The sequence below is a fragment of the Galeopterus variegatus genome, unplaced genomic scaffold, assembly GCF_000696425.1.
Source record: "Galeopterus variegatus unplaced genomic scaffold, G_variegatus-3.0.2 Scaffold5133, whole genome shotgun sequence".
NCBI lineage: Eukaryota > Metazoa > Chordata > Mammalia > Dermoptera > Cynocephalidae > Galeopterus > Galeopterus variegatus.
In genome coordinates this window covers 75,096-97,099 of record NW_007731244.1, presented here as the reverse complement: position 1 = coordinate 97,099, position 22,004 = coordinate 75,096, and the positions used below count along the sequence as shown (strand labels likewise).

Here is a 22,004-nt window from a genome sequence, read left to right as displayed (position 1 = left end):
TGTTGATGGACATAATCCCAAGGACCTTGTACAGTGCTTAGCACATAGTAGGTGCTTAATATAAGTACACATTTGTTGAAAGAAATGAGAAAATCACCAAATGATACTATTATTACAAATGTATGCTACCTCAACCTCAGACAGGCATTTTCACTGCTGCTCATTTCTTAGCACAATTTTGTGTTCTATTTTACCTAGAAAACAGACCTTCCTAGGTAAAATTTCTCAAATTCCTTCTCACTCTCTCAAACTCATTACCCTCACTCTCTTTCTTCACCCTAGTCCCCAAACCCTGATCCTTCCAGATTTTTAATACCATCTTTCCTAATTCATTTGGGACTCTACGCCATCCTTGTTTCCCTTCTACTCAGTCCCTTCGATTGTCTAAAAACACTATTCCTTTTAAACTATACCATTCTTTAAAAAGTTTTCTTCTCTTTTACCTAGAATACTCTTTATAATCTGATCCTCTATCCTACTCAATTAAAACCATGCTAATGAAAATTGTGTCATCGCCTTACTGCCAAATCAGTACTTTTTACAGTCCCCAGCCTTCTCAAACTCTCTCTGTGGCAACCAGCATCACAGACCACTCTCTCCATTATGTTTTCTCCCTCTTTTACCTCCCTGAGAGTCTCCTGTTTTCCCTCATGACCTGTTAACACATTCTGTGTGCCTCTGTTTACATATTCCAAGTGCTTTGTTATTATAACATTGCATCATACTAACTTGTTTACTTGTCTGTCTCTTTAATATATCTCCAGTGCTTAGCAGTACTACACATTAGTAGTAGAAACAAAGTGAATGTTTTCTAAATTAATAAGTAACTGATTCCGTGGCTGAAAGTGTTTCCCAAGACACCATACTTGACTTTCCCTTATTTCAAGGCAATCATACAGTTTTGTTTTCTATAACTTACTTGTAGAAAGTTCCAAGACCTCTTTGCAGCTCTAAGCTCTTTCTGGAATTCAAGCGCTACAATTCCAATTGTCATTAGACATCTACAGATTGTAACATCAGCACCTCAAACCTAACACAACGTCCAAAAAACAGTCCTCCTATACCCATAACCAACTTCCCCTGTCCCCCTTTTCTTACTTCTGGTAAATAGTATCATCATTCTGAAAAATCTCCAAAAATGACTGAGTAGGGAACTCCAAGACTGTCCCTCCAAAAAGCATTCAATGAGCTGGCACACACTGCTTGAATCGTCAACTTTTGCAGTGTATCTACTAAAAAAAAAAATTAGAAAAACTAGGAGACAAGGCTGGATGAAGAAAGAAGCTGCTGCTTTGTAGTGAAGAGAATTCTATGGCATTTCAAGTTGTCAGCCTGCCACCCCCCACATCCTAAGTCAGTGGTGGCTGTGAGGACAGCAACCTACACTCCTAATGCCAGAGGAAGCGATACAGACCTTATTCTTAAAGAATTGTGATTATGCATTTCAATTTGTCTAGCACTTCCCTGAAATACCCACATAATGGTTTGCTTTGGCTTCCCTGAGTTGGAGCCATTTCCAGGGCTAGGGTGTTTTCCTGGGTTGTTTTCATTGAAATCATTTAATTGATGGAGGAGCCTAGGGCAAGGGACAACAATTGAGACCAGGAACAGACAGAAAATAAAAGCCTGGGAAGGAAGTGGATGGGAAAGGATATATGTGGGATAATAAGGGCTTTTAAAAGTTCCTGTGTATACCAAGAAATCCAGAAGGCCACACATATGGACAGGGCTGGACACTTACTCAGGAAAGACCCAACAAGACCCTAAGATTTCACCTCTGGATGACCTTCACACTCTGGGCAAACAATAAGTGATGGCTAAGGTGGAACTCTAAATGGCTTGGTGCTATGGTTTAAATGTGTCCCCACAAAGTTCAGGTGTTGGATCCCCAGTGCAACAGCACTGAAAGGTAGAACCTTTAAGAGGTGATTACATGAGGGCTCTGACTTCATGAATGGATTAAGGCTGTTATCATGGGAGTGGGTTAGTTATGGCTGACGTGGGTTTTCTGATTAAAGGATGAGTTCAGCTCCCTTCCTCCCTCTCCTCTCCCTCTCTCTCTCTCTTTCTCATGTACATACTCTATTGCCCTTTCACCTTTTGCCATTGGCTGAGATAACAAGAAGGCCCTGGCTAGATGCAGGACCCTTGACCTCAGACTTCCCTGCCTCCAGAACTGTAAGAAATAAATCTGTTCTTTATAAATTACCCAGTCTCAGGTATTATGTTATAGCAGCACAAAAAAGACTAAGACACTTGGCTAAACATTAACTGAGGGCCCCAATATAGAGTCAATCTGTAAAGTTTGGAAGAGTAGTTTGTTTTTTTTTCTTTTGGCTCTAGGTGTTCAAAGACATTCTCTCAAAACACTAGCTGACTGCTAAGCACATGGAGCACAGACTTCAGTGGCCACACATGACTAAGAATATAGACCTTACAAAAATAGTTTAGAAAAGTCCCTAAACAAACAAACCACCACTGACAAAAAGAAGCAACAATAAACCCTGAGGGGGAGGGGATAGAATATCATGCCGAAAGAAAAAAATCAAAAATCAAAAATCAAGAATCCTATATCCTCCAAAACTGTTCTTCAAAAATGAAGGAGAAATTGAGACATTCCTAGATAGACACAAACTGATGGTATTTAACACTACTAGAACTGTGCTCCCAAATGCTAAAGGGAGTCCTCCAGGCTGAAATGAAAGGACACTAGACAATAATTTTCATATGAGAAAATAACAACAGTAAAGTTAACTACATAGCTAAATATAAAAGACAGAAGCAGTATTGCATTTTTGGTTTGTAAAACCTCTTTTTTTCCTACATAATTCAAAGTACAAATGTATAAAACCATAATTTCAAATCTAGGTAATATATAAAGGTGGAGCTGTAAAAGAGCTGTTATGTATAATACTGAAATTAAAGTGGTATTAATTCAAACTTGATTGTTAAAAATTTAAGATGTAAATTGTAATCCCAAGAGTAACCACTAAGGAAAAAGTAAAAAAAATACAGAAAAAGACAAAAGAAGGGAAATAAAACAGTACATCACAAAATATGTCTAGAAAGAAGGAATTAATAGAGGAATTGAGGAGAAAAAGTATAAGGCTTATAGAAAACAACAAAATAACAGAAGTTCTTCCTTATTGGTAATTACTTTAAATATAAATGGATTAAATTTTCCAATTAAAAGGCAGAGATTGGCAGAATGGATTAAAAAAAAAAAAAAGACCCAACTCTATGCTATCTACAAGATACTAACTTTAGAAGAATCCAAAGATAAAAACAGCTGGGGTGGCTACATAAATATCAAAAAATATAGACTTTAAGACAAAGGTCATTACAAGAGACAAAGAAGGACACTATATATTGATAAAAGGGTCAATCCATGAAGAAAATATAACAATTACAAACATATACACAACTAATAGAGACAAAAATCGACAGAATGAAAGGCAGAAATAGACAGTTCTATGATATAGTTGGAGACATCATACCCTATTTTTAATAGTGGATAGAACTAGACAAAAGTTCACTAAGAAAATAGAGGATTTGAACAATACTATAAACCAATTAGACCTAAAAGTCATATATAGCACACTTCATCAAACAACAGCAGAATATACATTTTTCTCAGGCATGCATGGAACATTTTGCAAGATAGATCATATGTTAGGCCACAAAACAAACAAGTCTCAATAAATTTGAGATTAAAATCATATATATCGTCACTGACCACAATGGAATAAACCCAGAATCAATAACTGTAAGGAAAATTGAAAAATTCAAAAATATTTGGAAATTAATCAACATACTTTTAAACAACCAGTGGGTTAAAGAAAAAATTACAGGTGGGGCCAGCCTGGTGGCGCACTCAGTAGAGTGTGGTGCTTGGGAGCGCGGTGGCGCTCCCGCCGAGGGTTCGGATCCCATATAGAGACCGGTCCGCTCACTGAGCGCGGTGCGGGCGCGACACTGGGGGTTGCGATCCCGTTGCCGGTCACGGTACGGGCACGACACTGAGGGTTGTGATCCCGTTACCGGTAACGAAAAAAGACAAAAAGGAAAAAAAAAATTACAGGTGAAATTAGAAAATACTTTGACACAAATTAACATTAAAAACACAACATACTAAAACCTATGGGATGTAGCAAAAGCAGTGCTCAGAGAGAAATTTATAGCTCTAACTGCATACATTAAAAAAGAAGATCTCAAATCTGCAACTTAAGGAACTAGAAAAAAAAAGAAAAGAAACCCAAAGCTAGCAGAAGCCAGGAAGTAATAAAAATTAGAGCAGAGATAAACACAAAAGAGAATTTTTAAAAAAGAAAGAAAAGGGCCGGCCCGGTGGTGCACTGCTACAGTGCGCCGCTTGGGAGCGCGGTGGTGCTCCCGCCGAGGGTTCAGATCCCACATACAGACCGGCTGCTCACTGGCTGAGCGAGGTGTGGGCGCAACACCGAGGGTTGCGATCCCGTTGCCGGTCCCGGTCCAGTACGGGCGCGACACTGAGGGTTGCGATCCGTGGCCGGTCACGAAAAAAGACAAAAAAAAAAAAAAAAGAAAGAAAAGAAACAGGAGAATCAACAAAACCAAAACTTGGGTCTTTGAAAATATCAGCAAAATTGAAAAATCTTTAGTCTAGCTAAAAAGAAAAAAATTACTAAAAGTAGAAACGCAGTGGAAACATTACTATAGACCTTACAGAAATTTGAAAAAACATACAAAAAAAAAAAAAGATTATAAGAAAACACTATCAACAGCTGTATGCCACCAAATTAGTTAATTAGATGAAAAAGATAAATTCCAAGAAACATACAAACTACCAAAACGGACTCAGGAAGAAACAGAATATTTGAACAGACCTATGAAAAATAAAGGATTGAATCAGTAATCAAAAACCTCTCAACAAGGAAAAGCCCAGGACAAGATGGCTTCACTGGACTTCTACCAAACATTTAAAGAAGAATTAACACAAATGTTTCTAAAACTTCTCCAAAAAGAGAAGAGAACACTTCCTAACTCATTCTATGAGGCCAGCATTACCCTGAATACCAAAGCCATCACAAGAAAACTTTGCCCAATATCACTTATAAATATAGATGCAAAAATCCTCAACATATCAGTCAATTCCCATTACTTGCACTAGTTATTTTCTACAAAGTCATCATGAATGCTGAATTAGTAAATACCAAATCACTGGAAACACAGGGTTAACCTCCATTCACAACATTTTTGTCAATCAATACATAACCTCGTTTTATGTGTTTCTCTTTAAAGACACTTTATTTAATATAAATGGTGATTTATTAACATTGAATTCACAACCAACATCACTATAAGTATACCTGAACGAAGCTTATATAACACGAATTTTTTCCATAGGCAAATGACAGCTTTCTTGTGTTTAGGAACAGCAGACAACACTTCAACACTATGCTTGGCCATTTTAAACAGCAAAATCACCAAGAATAAGAACAAAAATGCAAAGGTGTGGCACTAAATAAACTGTGAAAAGGACACCTGTTCACAGTATAGGAGCTGAAACAAGGTGAAGCACTGCCTCAGCTGGGAATGTACTACTCATTGGGTGACTCAAATTTTGTGCCACTTTGCATGTCTGCAAAAGCATCACAAAAGTATCAATTTGGGGCTTACAGATAAATTTGAACAAGTAGGTAAATTCACAAGTACAGAATCTGTGAAAATATAAGGATCACCTCTCCAGCAAATCAAATCCAGTAATATATTAAATGGATTATACATCATGACTAAGTGGGACTTAAACAAGGGTAGTTCAACATATGAAAATAAACCAATGTAATACATCACACTAGCAGAATGAAAGGGGAGGTGGAGAACACACGACCTTCTCAATTGATGCAGAAAGAGCATTGGACAAAAATCTAAAACCTTTTCATGATAAAAACACTCAGCAAACTAGGATTAGAAGGGAATTTCCTCAACATAAAGGACATCTACAAAAACCCACAGCTAATGTCATACTCAATGGAGAAAGGCAAAGCTTTCCCTGTCAGATGAAGAATGCTCTCTTTCACCATTTCTATTCAACATTGTATTGAAAGTGCTAGCCAGAGCAATTAGGCAAGAAAAAGAAATCAAAGGCATCCAGACTGGAAAGAAAGGAGTAAAATGATCTTTATTCACAGATGAAATGATCTTGTAAGGTGAAAATCATGAAGAATCCACCCACCAGAAAACTGTTAAATAAATTCAGCAAAGTTGCTAGATACAAGATCAATACACAAAACTCAGTTGTATTTCTACACATGCTAGCAATGAACAATCTAAAGAGGAAATTAAGAAAGTCATTCCATTTATAATAGCATTAAGAATAAAATACATAATAAATTTAAACAAGGAAGTACAATAACTGTACACTAAACATTACAAAAATTGCTGAAAGAAATTAAAGAAAACCTAAATAAATGGAAAGATATACTGTGTTAGGTGGCAATACTATCCAAAGCAATGTACGTATTCAATACAATCCTTGTCAAAGTTCAACAGCTTTTTGTTTGCAGAAATGGTAAAACTGATTCTAAAATTCATGTGGGATTGCAAGGGACCCAGAGTAGCCAAAACAATCTTGAAAAAGGATAAAGTTGGAGGACTCTCTATGTCCAATTTCAAAACTCACTACAAAGCCACAGTAATCAAACAGTGTGGTACTGGCATAAGAACATACACACAGACCAATGAAACAGAACTGAGAGTCTGGAAATAAACCCATAAATCTATGGTCAACTGATTTTTGTCAAGGGTGCCAAAAACATTTCGTTGGGGGAAAGAACAGTCTCTTCAACAGATAGTATTCAGACAAATGGATATTCACATGAAAAATAATTAAGCTACACTCCTACTTCACATCAAATACAAAAATTAACTCAAAATGAATCAGTGACCCAAATGTAAAAGCTAAATCTATAAAACTCTTAGGAAAAAAAACCCTTAGAAGAAAACACAGGAGTAAATCTTCATGACCTTGGATTTAGCAATGATTCTTAGATATCGACACCAAAAAATAAGCAAGTGCCCCCCCTTTTCAAAAAAAGAGCAATTGTACTTCACTAAAATTAAAAACATTTGTGTACAGGACACAATCAAGAATGTTAAAAAACCTACAGGGGCCGGCCCGGTGGCGCACTGGATAGTGCGCCGCTTGGGAAGCGTGGCGGCGCTCCTGCCCGAGGGTTCGGATCCCACATGCAGGCCGGTTCCCGCTCACTGGCTGAGCGAGGCGCGGGAGCGGCGCCGGGGGTTGCGATCCCGTTGCCGGTCCCCGGTCCGGTGCGGGGGCGACACTGAGGGTTGCGATCCATTGCCGGACACGGAAAAAGACAAAAGACAAAAAAAAAAAAAAAAAAAAAAACCTACAGAAATAAGAGTCTAGTATGCAGACCATATAAAGAACTCTTAGAAGCCAACAACAACAAAAACTAATTCAAAAATGGGCAATGACTTGAATAAACATTTTTCCAATGAGGATATACAAATGGCCAACAAGCACATGAAAACATGCACAATACCATTAGTCATAAGGGAAATGCAAATCAAAACCACAGTACAATACCACTTTACACTCACTAGGATGGCCATAGACAAAACAAAAACAAAAACAAAAAAAAGAAAATAAATGTTGGTAAGCATGTGGAGAAATTGGAACCCTCTTACAATGCTGGTTGGAATGTAAAATGGTGTAACTGATGTGGAAAGTTAGATGGTTTCTTGAAAAGTAGAAGAAAATTACTATACAATCCAGCAATTCCACTCCTACGTATATACCCAAAAGAACGGAAAATAGATATTCAAACAAATACCTGTATATGAACGTTCACAGCATCACTATTCCCAATCAACAAAATGTGGAAACAATCTGAACACCCATCAACAGATGAATGGATAAACAAAAAACAGTACAGCCATACAACAGAATATCATTCAGCCATAAAAGGGATGAAGTACTGATATACGCGACAGCATGGATGAACACTGAATATATCATGCTGAATTAAGAGGCCAGGCACAAAATGTTACATATTGTATGATTCCACTATATGAACTATCTAGAATAGGTAAATCCACAGAGACAAAAAGCACAATTGTGGTTAAGAGGCTTAAGGACGGGAGAGTGGATAATGACTATTTAAGGTATAAGATTTCCTTTTCGGGTAACGAAAATGTTTTGAAATTAGATAGAAGTGATGGTTGCACAACACCAGTAATGTACTAAATATCAATGAACTGTAAACTTTTAAATGGTTAAATTTATGTTGTGACTTTACCTTACAAATTTTTTTTAATTTAATTTTATTTTATCAATATATAATGTGGTTGATTTGTGTGTCCCTTTACCGAATCCTCCCTTCTCCCCCTCCCTCCCATCAACCTCATATCTGTTAGCATGTCTTAACAACTTCAAGGAATTGTGATTGTTGTGTCTTCTTCCCGCCCCCACAATTTGTTTGTGTATTTATTTTTAGCTCCCACAAATAAGTGAAAACATGTGGTATTTCTCTTTCTGTGCCTGACTTGTTTCACTTAATATAATTTTCTCTAAGTCCATCCATTTTGCTGCGAATGGCAGTATTTCATTCTTTTTTATATCAGAGTAGTATTCCATTCTGTATATGTACCACATTTTCTGTATCCACTCATCTGATGATGGACATTTAGGTTGGTTCCAACTCTTGGCTATTGTAAATAGTGCTGCAATGAACACTGGAGTACAGGTATACCTTCGACTTGATGATTTCCATTCCTCTGGGTATATACCCAGCAGTGAAATAGCTGGGTCATATGGTAGATCTATCTGTAATTCTTTGAGGAACCTCCATACCATTTTCCATAAAGGCTGCACCATTTTGCAGTCCCACCAACAGTGCATGAGAGTTCCTTTTTCTCTGCAACCTCGCCAGCATTTATCATCACAGTCTTTTGGATATTAGCCATCCTAACTGGACTGAGATGGTATCTCCATGGGTTTTGATTTGTATTTCTTGAATGCTGAGTGATGTTGGGCAAATTTTTTTTTTAAGAGTCATATCAAAGCCTCAGTCATCTTATATCTCCTTACTGCCAACACTTTCCATCCCCGCTATTGTCGACCTAAATCAGGCCTATTATGCTGTACCTGAGCCTTCACTGTCCTCTATGAATTGGTTTCCTTACTAATCCAATCTCACCCTGATTCCACACACCATTCATATCAACCAGTCTAGTCTTCCTATAAAAACAGCTGCAATCACATACAGAACTGCTCAACAGCCAACAGTGGCTCTTATTGCCTACTGAATTAAGAGAAATACTCTGCCTAGAATGTACTGCCCTCTTTAGAATGTCCTCAGCTTTCCTTTTCAGGTTTATAGTACAGACTACTGAAAAACAGTAGATCTTCAATTAGCCATTGGTTCAAATCCCAGATCTACCACTTACTAGCTATGGAATCTCATGCAAGCTATATCACTTTTCTGAGCTTAGAAATGCAGAAAATACTATTTTTCTCATGAGAGTGTTGTGCGAATTGAGTAAAATAACGTAAAGTAACAGTATAATACATATGGTAAATGTTAAATAAAAGCATCTTTTTACAATGCCCTGCACCAAAACAACCCTAAATTTTAATAAAAATGGAATATTTGAAATCCCCTGAATAGATGTTTCTACCTTCATGACTTAGTTCTTACCTTGTTCACTAGTTTCTTACCAGAACCTTAATAAAATTCTTTCCTCTCAAAAATCTACCCACTCAAGTAGAATAACTATTTCAATTAATAACATTATTATTTCATTATTCTTCCTGCTCCATGTTTCTCAACATCCTTCATTTCCCACCCCCACCCTCAATGATACATAAACTCTCCTTTTAAAAACATCCTAGCACCTTGTACTTCTGAGGTACCTACATTAGCTTTTTCTGTATTTGTATTTTTTCCTGTTATTTCAAGCCCATTTACTAGAGCATAAGCTTCTGGAGAGAAGTGTTCTATGTCTCACTGATCTTTTGCACTTCCTAAACCATCCAGAACTGTGCACATAGCAGCTATGCAATAAATGTTTGTCAGATTTTATAAAACTGAATACTGATATAAGCAAATATTTAAAAATTTTTAAACCTGAAAATAAAGAATAGTTTCAAAAGGATTTTTTTTTTAACTCTGAAAAAGATGTCTAAAAAGGAATTAAAATTTTGGACAGACCCAACCATTAAAGTCCCTGTCAGAAAACACCAACAACAATCTAATTTTAGTGGCCAGAAATATTTCAGGAAAAGAACACAAGCTTGGACTATTTGTTTTCTATGCAACACAAAACCCTCTATAGTCTCTCTTGTGAGCATGTCTTTCAATCTAATATCTGTTTTTCCCAAACCCACTGATGCTATAACTCATGCTACAGTGATATCAAGCTCCTCACAGTTACCAAAAATCCATGCTCTTTCAAGGCTCTGAGGCTTGCACATGATATTTTTCTCCCTAAAACACTCCCTTATCCTCATTCTTTAAGACTCAGTCAAGGTATCTTCTTCCTGAAGGTTTTCCTTTCTCTCCACCACCCTCCCCTGCCAAAAGCTGATGTATTTCTTTGTGCCATTACTATTCTTTGTAAATATTTTTACCATAACACTTAATACTCTGTATAACAATATTTGCTTCCTTGAGATCAGAAAGCATGTTTTTAATTACTTCTTTATCCCAAGTGATTGGCCCACATTAAATGTTCCATTAATGTTTAATATGTGAACGACTGAACAAAAGCATGCATACTCAGAAGGTTGCATTATTCTCCTGCTTACAATTCTTTGAGAAGGGCCTGTTTATTGTCCTTTGTTTCTATTGCTAGAAAATGGTCCTTCCAATCTCCTGCTATCAATGAAAGTAGATGCAAAAGTACTATACAGAGTTATACAAACATAAAGTATTAGTATTTCTTAGTGTCTCAATTATGTTATAATCCCCTACAATTAGATCCTTTCACAAAAGGTATCACTCAAGTCAAGGTACTATCTTTTCTAAATTCTTCCTGTCTTAATTCATTTGGGCTGCCATAACAAAAATACCATAAATGGGTAACTTATACACAAATGGTGGTTTAGAGGGCTTTAAAAGGAGAGTGAATGAGGAGGTTAGTCTCTCTCTGCTCCACCATTGTTGCAATGTGATACTCTGCTGTCACTGTCACCACCACCAAGGCTCTCAACAGATGTGTTCCCTGAACTTGGTAGACTTCCCAGCCTTCAAAACTGCAAGCAGTAAATTTTGTTTTCCTTATAAATTACCCAGTTCCAAGTATTTTGTTATAAGCAACAGAAACAAATACATGTAGTATCTACCTCATAAATTTTTTGTAAAGAACTTTTTAAAGAGTATATGTAAAGCACTTAGCACAGTGCATAGCACATAGCAGGCACTCAATCAGTGGTATAACAGCCTGAACAGAAGTGACTACATTTTGCTAAACCTTTGAATTTAAAAACTTCTTCTCTCCTGTAATCTAAATCACAGTTTGCAGCTAATTGCCAGAACTGAACTCTTGCTCTCACATTGTACACAAATAATTAGAGAAAAATTATTAACCCAAATAGCCATTCTTTACTAGCTTACTAACCTGATCTTATTTGAGAATAACAGGAACTAAATCCATGGAGAACAAATTACGACGCTGGTCAATTCCCACCTAGGAAGTTCCCTGATGATTATCTGAAACACTCAGGCATGTCTGCATGTCCCCACTTGGTCACCATGAATCGATTTTCTACCATAAACCCCTAAAAAACCCTTTGGCAAATCTGGGAGAGGCGGAGATGGTCTTTGAGACATAAGTTGACCATGTCCCCAGGCTGCTGGCTTCCTGATTAAAGGCTACCTTTCCTCACACTAACTCTTGTCTCTCCATTATTGGCCACTGGGCAGCAAGCAAACACACCTTTGGGGGTCTCAGTTAGCAATGGTAGTTATTACTTTCCCATCACCTAGTGTCTGGTATTTAATTTTTCAAACTTAACCATTTATTGTTGCATTATACCTGGAGCTGGCTGGGGTTAAGAGGAAAATGCTCAGATCTAAGCACTGAGGAAATGAACAAATCTGAGGTAGACTTTTTTACTGTTAGCTTTATTTTTTTTTAAAAAAGTGTTATATAGCTTCCAATTTTCCCTTCACTACTATCCACTGGTCTTACTTCTCTCTTCCTATAGCACTGTTTCTTAACCAGAACAACACATTATAAACACCTCAAAAGTTTTTAAGAACTCGGTTAAACATTGTAAGCAATCCACCTTTATGTGATAGCCGTCCTCTTCCTTTGTACCGTAACTATTTCTTATGGAACCTGGTTTCCAAATCCCTGATATACTGGATACCAGTATTTGGAAGCATCCAAGTTCTCAATACCATTATTAAAAGTATATCTATCTGAAGTGGATAAACCATGTCATGTTTTATTTGGCCAGTGCACACATAAGGGAGCTATCGCATCCCTTCACCTGAGCACCTCACAGACCTGAATCAATGCCACCATGGACTATGTCAAGACTTTAGCACCTACATTAGCACAGCAGCTCTTACTAATAAGCCTTTTGCTCATGTAAACTGTTGCCAGGCTAGTTATCATCAATCTTCTCAATCCCTTTTAAAATCGCAGGGTTTTACATTAGTGTCTGTTCTTATTCATCTTGTTTATTTCTATCTCAATTTTTAGCTCCCAAATATATTTCAGAACCCAATGTATTAGTTATTGCTTTCAACTTTAGGTACTCCTTACTTTAAGCACGTCACTTCCCTTCATCTAAATCACTGAGTAAATTGTTCAATAGAATGGTAACAAAATTAATAAATAAATTCACACACACACACACACACACACACAAAACGGGGGGGGCGGGGGGAAGAAGATATAACAACTACAATTACTTGAAGTTGATACGACAAGCAAACAGAAAGGACATTATTGGGTGGGAGGGAGGAGAGGGAGGAGGGAGGGAGGTTTTGGTAAGGGGCAATAATAATCGACCACAAGGTCAACCACAACGTATATCGACAAGATAAAATTTAAAAATAAAATAAAATAAAATAAAATAAAATAAAATAAAATAAAATAAAATAAAATAAAATAAAATAAAATAAAATAAAATAAAATAAAATAAAATAAAATAAAATAAAATAAAATAAAATAAAATAAAATAAAATAAAATAAAATAAAATAAAATAAAATAAAATAAAATAAAATAAAATAAAATAAAATAAAATAAAATAAAATAAAATAAAATAAAATAAAATAAAATAAAATAAAATAAAATAAAATAAAATAAAATAAAATAAAATAAAATAAAATAAAATAAAATAAAATAAAATAAAATAAAATAAAATAAAATAAAATAAAATAAAATAAAATAAAATAAAATAAAATAAAATAAAATAAAATAAAATAAAATAAAATAAAATAAAATAAAATAAAATAAAATAAAATAAAATAAATAAATTACAAGTAAAAATAAATAAATAAAAAGACATGGATATTCTGAAAGTAAGTTTCAGACCAAATTAATAATAAATACTAAATTACAAGTAAAAAAAAAATAAATAAAAAGACATGGATATTCTGAAAGTAAGTTTCAGACCAAATTAATAATAAATACTCTGAAAATTTCTACAAGGGCTAAAAAAACAAACAAACAAACAAAAAAGAACGATAACAAAGTATTACTGCTTCTTCCTAGTGAACTATCATTTTGTTCTTATGTTTGTACTTCTTTCAAAACCAAATTCTCCCTCATGGATTCCCCACCCCTGATATGACACTCATAAGACTGCTTAGTTGTTTACCAGGACTGTAAAACTTTTAGAGTTAGAAGGGACTTTCCAGGATCATCTAGTCTTGCCCAACTCTCTTTTAGAAATAAGAAACAGGAAATTAGAAAAGTTATATACCCTGGGCATATAACAGGTATATATGGAGGCAAAATTAAGGAATTCTAAATACAAACATATGGTACTCCTTCCAATACAGGTTATTTAATTTCTTTGTATTTTCATCTGTTCATTTCATCTACATAAAACAATTGTTTTTGATTATTCTGTCTTACCTAAAACACTGCAATTTTTATTTTCAAGGGTATTCTGGCTACCACACAAGGAGCATATACCCTGTTTCCTCTACTTTTTAAGTCCATTCAGGGAGTAGGTGGATGAACAGTATGTCACTACTGTGACAAGCTGTCTGGCAAAATAAATACAAATTTGGGGCTGCTGCAGGGATTGAGGAAAGGGATATTTTGGTTAAAAATCTCAAATCCTGACCCTTGGTCTACAAGTACATTTAAGATTAATTATCAACTTCCTAAGACTCAGAAGAGAGAATAATATGATATATATTCAATCACTGTACCAATAATATGACATACTCTTTTTACCCTTTTTGTATCATTTCTGGTTGATTTATGGCCAATATCACTTATGACCAAACCTAGAAATGAAACCCACTATATTATTAATAATAAATAACAACCATCATCTACCTCCCACCAAAATTTAAGTTTTGTGAAAGTTAGCATTAATTTTTCACTCTATGATTTTTGCCTTGCTTGTAGAAGGCTGTCAATAAAAATGCATTGGTAAACAAATGAATGAATAAATTAATAAGTTCTTTAAAAGGAAAACTAAACCAAAAAATGAAAATACAAAGATCTGAAAATTTGATAACTTCCCAAAAAGTAAGGAGAAGTTAAGATACATATTTCCAGAGGGATTCACTTAGCCACCAAAGCTAACTAAAGAAACAAATGATCCTTCATATTACAATTCAACATTCTTTTTCAACAAATTGCTTACTCCTTTTGTTTTGCCCTTTTCCTAGAATCTCTCATCAGGTTACTTTTTGTTTTCTTATGCTCCTTATGCATAAGAGAGTTCTAAAATAATTTCTCTGTTCATTTTTCTAGAAATATCAAGCAAATATTCAAAGAGATCAAACTAATTATCATAAAAAGGCCATCAGCAGACACAGATTAGGCTCTTGTAAATTAGTATTAGTATTACTTTATGACCTGAACTCAAAAACAATCCCAGAAACTCACTATTTTATTTTCTTCATATGCAGCTGCTCCCAGAACTCCTTTCAAGTCTCACATGCACCAAAATAGTAATTTGAAGCAATCCTACACTAATTAAATCAAACCATTCTTTTTACTAGTGCATTTATTAAATGTTATCTTTAAACTGTTCCTCTAAAATCTAAGTAAAAAGCAGTAAGACAATATCATGTTAATTCAAAGGTCGAGGATGAAGGAACTAGTTCACTTAATCCTTTTTTTCCTAAGTTTTTAACATGTTTACAATTTATTTAATTCATTTCAAATGGCTCTGCTAAAATGAAAGTTACTGAATTCGAACTGCATCAAACGCACACCATTTATATCCTCTGCCTATTTGTTATTGAAACATTCATACTAAAACATTTTTAAATTATTTTACCTACCAAGTCAAAACTAGTATTATTTAATATATCACAGTTTAGCCTATGTTACATAAACAACATACAGCACCACCTTATATAAAACCAACAAGTTCTTTCCACAGTTTTCCTTTAAATTCACAAAAGTGAAAAATATAATTCAAAACCTACAGATTTAATAAAGAGATTAACTTACTGAAAAAATCTTTAAAGGCATTTATCCAATCCATTTTGAACAAAAATTCCGTGTTCTCTTTTGTCAGTTTGTTAACAAGCTCAGGATAATTCTTAGTGAGCTTCCTGGTCTGTACTGCAACACTGAAACTTCCCACACCCAATCCATGTGACCTGGCCCACACCCAGACAATAGAAAGTTTTTTCTGAGGCTTCTCTTTCCACAGCTTTTTTCCTAAACTGTAATAGAGCCAGTAAAAACAGTAAATCATGATGGCCAAAAATGTGACCTTATTATTCAGACTTATTTTGGAAGAAGCTTTAAGGCATATGTATTTTTTAACAGTAAAAATATATTTACAAATTCATCCTTTTCTTTGTTTTCTCCCTTTCAACTCTCAATGTTTCCACCAGCACAATCACTGTGAAACAAATCTATTAATTTGCATGGGACATTTAAGTTACCAAAAAGGGTGCAGAAATTCTGAGTAAAGGGAAAAGCTGTTTGATGCAAAAAGCTGGATTTACATCATTATACAGGCTAACTACAGATCACTAACTTGTTCTCAAACTAACAATGTTTTGACATAGTCTGGAATATTAACAGCCAATAACTGTAATATACTAATAAAATTAACAGAGATTTCCTAAGACTTAAATATAGATAAAATCTTACTAAAATTGTCTCAGTAATATCAGAAAATAATATGAAAGGTTTCCCTGAAGTATTAACAAATAATAAAAATTATATCTAATTGGGCTTTTAGATTTATATAAAGCAATATTAAAAACGGATATTTTTCCTCTTTGTTCTGACATTAGTTTTTTCACTATCTTTTGTTAATTACTGCTACATATGCTCTAGTCCCAGGATACCAGTAAAAAGGAACAAAAGTCTACCTAGGTATGCCCTAGTCCTCTCTGTGCATTCTTCACTATGAGGCATACTTTCTTGATAGAAATTACCTTAATTTTCCCCAATACCTCTAATCAGCATGCTTTAAATAAATGTCCAGTATTTACAAAACTAGAAGTATTCTAAGTGTGGTCTCTTTAGCTCCTCAAGGAAAATCTTTCTGATTTGTCTTCCATTTAAAAACTAAAAACAATTGTCTTATTTGCAAAACCTTAAAATCTAAAAAAGTTATCTCAGCAGTTACATGTCGCAGTGACTATATATGTCATATTACCTTTAGAAAACTGGAAATGTTTTCAGCACAGAAACTTATATTCCAATACTTTATATCTTACTTTGAACTGTGTCATATTTTAGTTTTTGCTGTTTTAACAATGGCTAAAAATGTTCAATATTTGTCTTATCTTACATTGCTGATAATTAAAAGAGCATTCTAGTCTAAGATAATAATATTGTTGAATAAGAAATAAACACTAATGTAAAGCAGTGAGTAAATCATATTTCATATTTGTCAATCATGCTACATTGCTCCCAACCTGTCTTTGCAAGGAGAAATTTTGCTTTTCTTCTGCATATAGACAAAGAACCACTAAGCAACAGCATGTTGCCTGAATACCAAAAATGACATTCTGTCCCTCCCATTCCTTCCTGTCAGCTAAGGAGAGTTTAACTATTAAAAAAAAAAAGGCCAGTCCTCACCCATGCATATTTCCTTCCTATAGGCCCAGTGTGAAGTAGGCTCCACTGTCTCAGGCCCTAATAGAGGGCCAATAAAGTGTAAATAAATAAAACAAAAACTTTATAATTAGAGGAAGAAAGGAGGGGAAAAAGAGAAGCAAAATGGGAAAGAGATCAACTGTGTAAATGCTAATGTGAAGTAACGATCCAGCTCAAAATTCTTATCAAACAGAATAAGATTGATGATTGTTTTTTAAGTGAATTTGAAAATGTAAACCATTACATATTAAAGTACAGCAATGTGTCACGTAAAACAGGTGCCTTGATGCCAAAAGAAGCAACTCTGTGTCATACTCTTTCGCCTGCCTCAATTAGATGCAGAATTTGCCTGTACATATAAATTCCAACAGGCACTCATGATTTAAGAAGCCTTGTCAGAAGGTCAGTTAGTTCTGTTCATTAGCATCACTGTGGTTTGACACCTTTGAACTTGGGCCTAGATTTATGGAAACTGTTTGCTAACACTTAGGACTTTCACTGGTCTCCTTGCTTGAATAAAAGCCATGAGCCAAACTTACCTTCCCTAGCTGAAATTCCAGTCCTGGCCTTTTCAAATCAATTCTGCCCATTGCTGCCAGAATGGTGTACAAAGAACTAAGCTCCAGAAACCATTTTTTAAAAAGCTATTTTTCTTTTAATGCAAAAACTTACCTAAGGTATCTTTTAGGTTTTTTACAATAGATGCTTTCCGAGCACTATTTTTCCTTTCCACGTAGTTAGAAGGCACAAAACCCGTTTTATTCATGGAATTTCGAACTCGCCACCAGGACTTAGAGTCATCCAGAAGCCACAATCTTTCATTCTTTTTGATGTCCAGCTCTTGTTCTTGTTGGGCCACATAATCAAATTTAGCTACTACAACCACTTCTTCTGCCATCTTTCAACAGCTTCAGCACTGTAAACACAGAAATATTTTTATATAAGGTTGAAGTAGTAGAAGTCTACATGCTTTTCAAAAGACACATACCTAAAAATCGAAGGACATTGAAAGGTTGAAGCTAAAACTATGGGGCAAAAATATACACCATGCAAATACTAATTTTAAAAAACTGGTGTTGCTATATTAATATCACACAAAATAACTGTAAGGCAAAGCCCTTTACTAGCAATAAAGTTCACTACACAATGATAAAAGGTTCTACTAAATATACATAAGATCTAAACCTATATATACTGAGAAGTCCCCAGGGTCCTGAGGCAGCAGACTGAGGGCCTCAGCCCTACCTACCCTACTGCAACCAGGCGAGCAAGGAGCCAGCCTTGAGCCAGCCCCATCCCACCTTTCTCCCCCAACAACATCTAAGAAAGTACTTATTACTAAAAGAAAAAAAAAATAAGTAAGTAAACTTATGTGTCCTAATAATAATAAATAGACTGGTAGAACCACAAGGAGAAACTGACAAATCCATTATCACAGAAAGCCATTTTTAACATATTTGTCTCAATAATGAAACAATTAAAGAGACAAAAACAGTAAGACTAGAGAAGAATTGATATTAAAACCAGTAAGTTTGCTCTAATAGACATATACAAAATATTACCTACAAACAGAAGAATACAAATGGAACATACACAAAAACTGATCAAATGCCAAGCCAAAAAGAAAGTCTCAACAACTTTGATGCAACTGGTATCCTACAAACATATTCTCTGATAACCGTAACAAAATATAGCTTTTCTTAAAATCATGTATGTTTGGAAAATTCTAAAAACTCATGAGTCTAAGAAGAAATCATATAGAATTTTGAAAATATTTAGAAATAAATGATAATAAAGACTATACATCTAATCTTGTGGGATGCAGCAAAAGAATTATATAGAAGGAGATTTTTAGTTTTAGTTATATTAGAAAATAAGAGCTAAAAATAATCAATAAACATCGACCTTAAGCAGTTAAAAAAGTAGAAGAATCTAAAGAAAAGTAGAAAATAGGAAATACAAATGAAAGCATAATTTAATAAAACAGATAACAAAGATATAACAAAATCTCAATAAAATGAAAAGGAAGCTCTTTGTCAAGACAAATAAAGTTGACATAATTCTGGCAAGACTGATCAATGAAAAAGAAAAAGCACAGCCAACTACCAGAATGAAAAGGAGTCAAAATTACAGAGGCTGCAGACATTCAAAAGGCACGGCAATAATATAAAAAACTTTATCAGTAAATCTGAAAACAAGTGAAATGTACAAATTTATAGAAAAATAAAATAGGGCCGGCCCGGTGGCGCACTCAGTAGAGTGCAGCGCTTAGGAGTACGGCGGCGCTCCCGCCGAGGGTTTGGATCCCATACAGAGACTGGTCCGCTCACTGGTTGAGCGTGGTGCGGGCGCGACACCGAGGGTTGCGATCCCGTTGCCGGTCGCTGTACGGGCGCGACACTGAGGGTTGCGATCCCGTTACCGGTCACGAAAAAAGACAAAAAGGAAAAAAAAGAAAAAGAAAATAAAAGTAGATGATTTTTTTTTAATTACAAAACTATTGATACACTTACTGAGACACTAGAAAGCTAAAAGCTGACTTCTTTCAGGGATACCTGGGCATTCCTTCCCTGTGCCTCATCCCCCATCCAATTAATCTATCAGCTTGATGAAATCAAATTCTAGGTTCCAGTGAAATTTTAAAAGTTGACAAACTGATTTTAAAATTCATCTAGAAAAGTAAACATGTAAAACTTGCAATGAATATTTTTTGGAAAAATATAAGGGATGGAGGGCTGGCCCGTGGCTCACTTGGGAGAGTGTGGTGTTGATAACACCAAGGCCATGGGTTCGGATCCCTATATAGGGATGGCTGGTTAGCTCACTTGGGAGAGTGTGGTGCTGACAACACCAAGTCAAGGGTTAAGATCCCCTTACCAGTCATCTTTTTTAAAAAAATAAGGGTTGGTACAATGACACTGTAGGTTGTATATCCAGCATTCATTTTCTCTTTTCCTAACAGCATCCCAATTATCTTTCTAGTAATCACCTCTTTATTTTGGCCAAGCAACTTGGGGAATTGATCCTAGCTTCAAAGATGTATCTGGATTAACCAAAGCCCCATCTGCATATTAGAATAACTTATGGAAATTCTTAAAAAACACAGGTGCTTGGGCCCCTACTTCAGAGATTCTAATCAGTCTGGAGTTTCACTCAGGTATTATTAGTATTTTTAAAAATTATCCAAGTGACTTTAATATACAGCCAGGATTGAAAACCCACATAAGCCAATCATGACAATCTTTTCCTTGCTAGGTTTGTCCACACTAACCCACTTACGGACAATGACCCAGATGCAAGGAAAAGTTTGCTAGGGATTTCAGGGAACAGTTGATTGCCTCTTGAGAAACACAGGCTATCTCTGAACTGTCATGGACAGATAGATGAAAGGTCTGGAACTACTGCAGCCACCTTATCACTAACTGGAGGATAAAACTGACAAGCATGTGAAAGGAGTGCTTCTGGGAAATAGAGCCAGAGGTGCTAAAACAAGCACTGAAAACAACAATCACTAAAACAAACACTTGTGGAGTATACTAACATTTATAAAGCAAATGTATTTCACAAGGCCTAGTTTCCAAAGCCCTGTAGTTTCAGGTATAACCTAATTTTTTAAAATTACACATAGAAATGTTAACTTTGCAAAAGACAGGAAACTTTCCCCAGGCTAAAGTCTCTGATACAGATATAGAATTGTGACACAGCAAAATTGCTGGCTCAAAGGACAGATGCCCTTGGAGCAGGTTAAGCTATTGATTGATATGTTAAGTTGCTTTATTGTTGTGTAAACATACTAAGGAAATTGCTGTAGGGANACAAACAAACAAACAATCAAAAACTGTGGTCCCACCAACAACAGCAAAGGCCAAGTAGGAAACCCAGATTTCCAACTCAAGAGGCTATAATGAGGCACTTCAACTTCTCCACTGGATGGTGTAAGGAAAGGCCAATTAAGGAGCCAGAACTTTTACCCACCAGACAGAAAATCAGCAAAGATATCAAAGAACTCAATAACACATTCAACCAACAGGATCTAATCAACATTTATAGAATACTCCATCTCAAAACATCAGAATTACACGTTTTTCAAACACCCAGGAAACAAAACCAAGATAGATTATCCTGAGCCATAGAAAAAATTTCGACAAACTTAAAAGAATTGAAATCATACGGTGAATGTGTTCTTGACTACGATGGACCAAACTAGACATCAATAACAGAAAGATAACAGGAAAACTTCTAATTATGTAGAAGGTAAACAACACACTTCTAAACAATAGTGGGTCAGAGGAAAATCAGAAATCAAAATCTGTGGAGCATAGATAAAGCAGTGCTGAGAGGAAAATTTATAGTACACTAAAGGCATATAATTAGAAAGAGGAAAAGCCTCAAATCAGTAATCTAACCTCCTGCCTCAAGAACCTAAAAAAAGAAGAGCATAAGAAACTTAAAGCAAGCAGAAGGAAGTAAATGAAAAGAGAAATCAATGACATTGAAAACAAAAACAACAGCAAAAAATGGATGAAACAGATTGCTCTTTAAAGAGATCAATAAGGGGCCGGCCCGGTGGCGCACTGGATAGTGCGCCGCTTGGGAAGCGCGGCGGCGCTCCCGTCCGAGGGTTCGGATCCCACATACAGACCGGCTCCCGCTCACTGGCTGAGCAAGGCGCGGGAGCAACACCAAGGCTTGCGATCCCGGTGCCGGGCCCCCGGCCGGTGCGGGG

General features: G+C 35.6%; 1 protein-coding gene across 2 annotated transcripts in view; it reads right to left on the bottom strand.

The window, feature by feature from the left end:
* NCK1 (NCK adaptor protein 1) overlaps positions 1-22,004 on the bottom strand; it is an 83,994-nt gene that overhangs the window by 5,031 nt on the left and 56,959 nt on the right. Inside the window, exon 2 of one of the 2 annotated variants that reach the window (XM_008588971.1) lies at positions 17,951-18,194. In XM_008588971.1, the coding sequence (XP_008587193.1) occupies positions 17,951-18,176 (226 nt within the window). In that variant the 5' untranslated portion in view covers positions 18,177-18,194. Of the gene's footprint in view, positions 1-15,667; positions 15,791-17,950; positions 18,195-22,004 lie in introns of those variants that run through there. The other variant, XM_008588972.1, reaches the window with a different exon arrangement.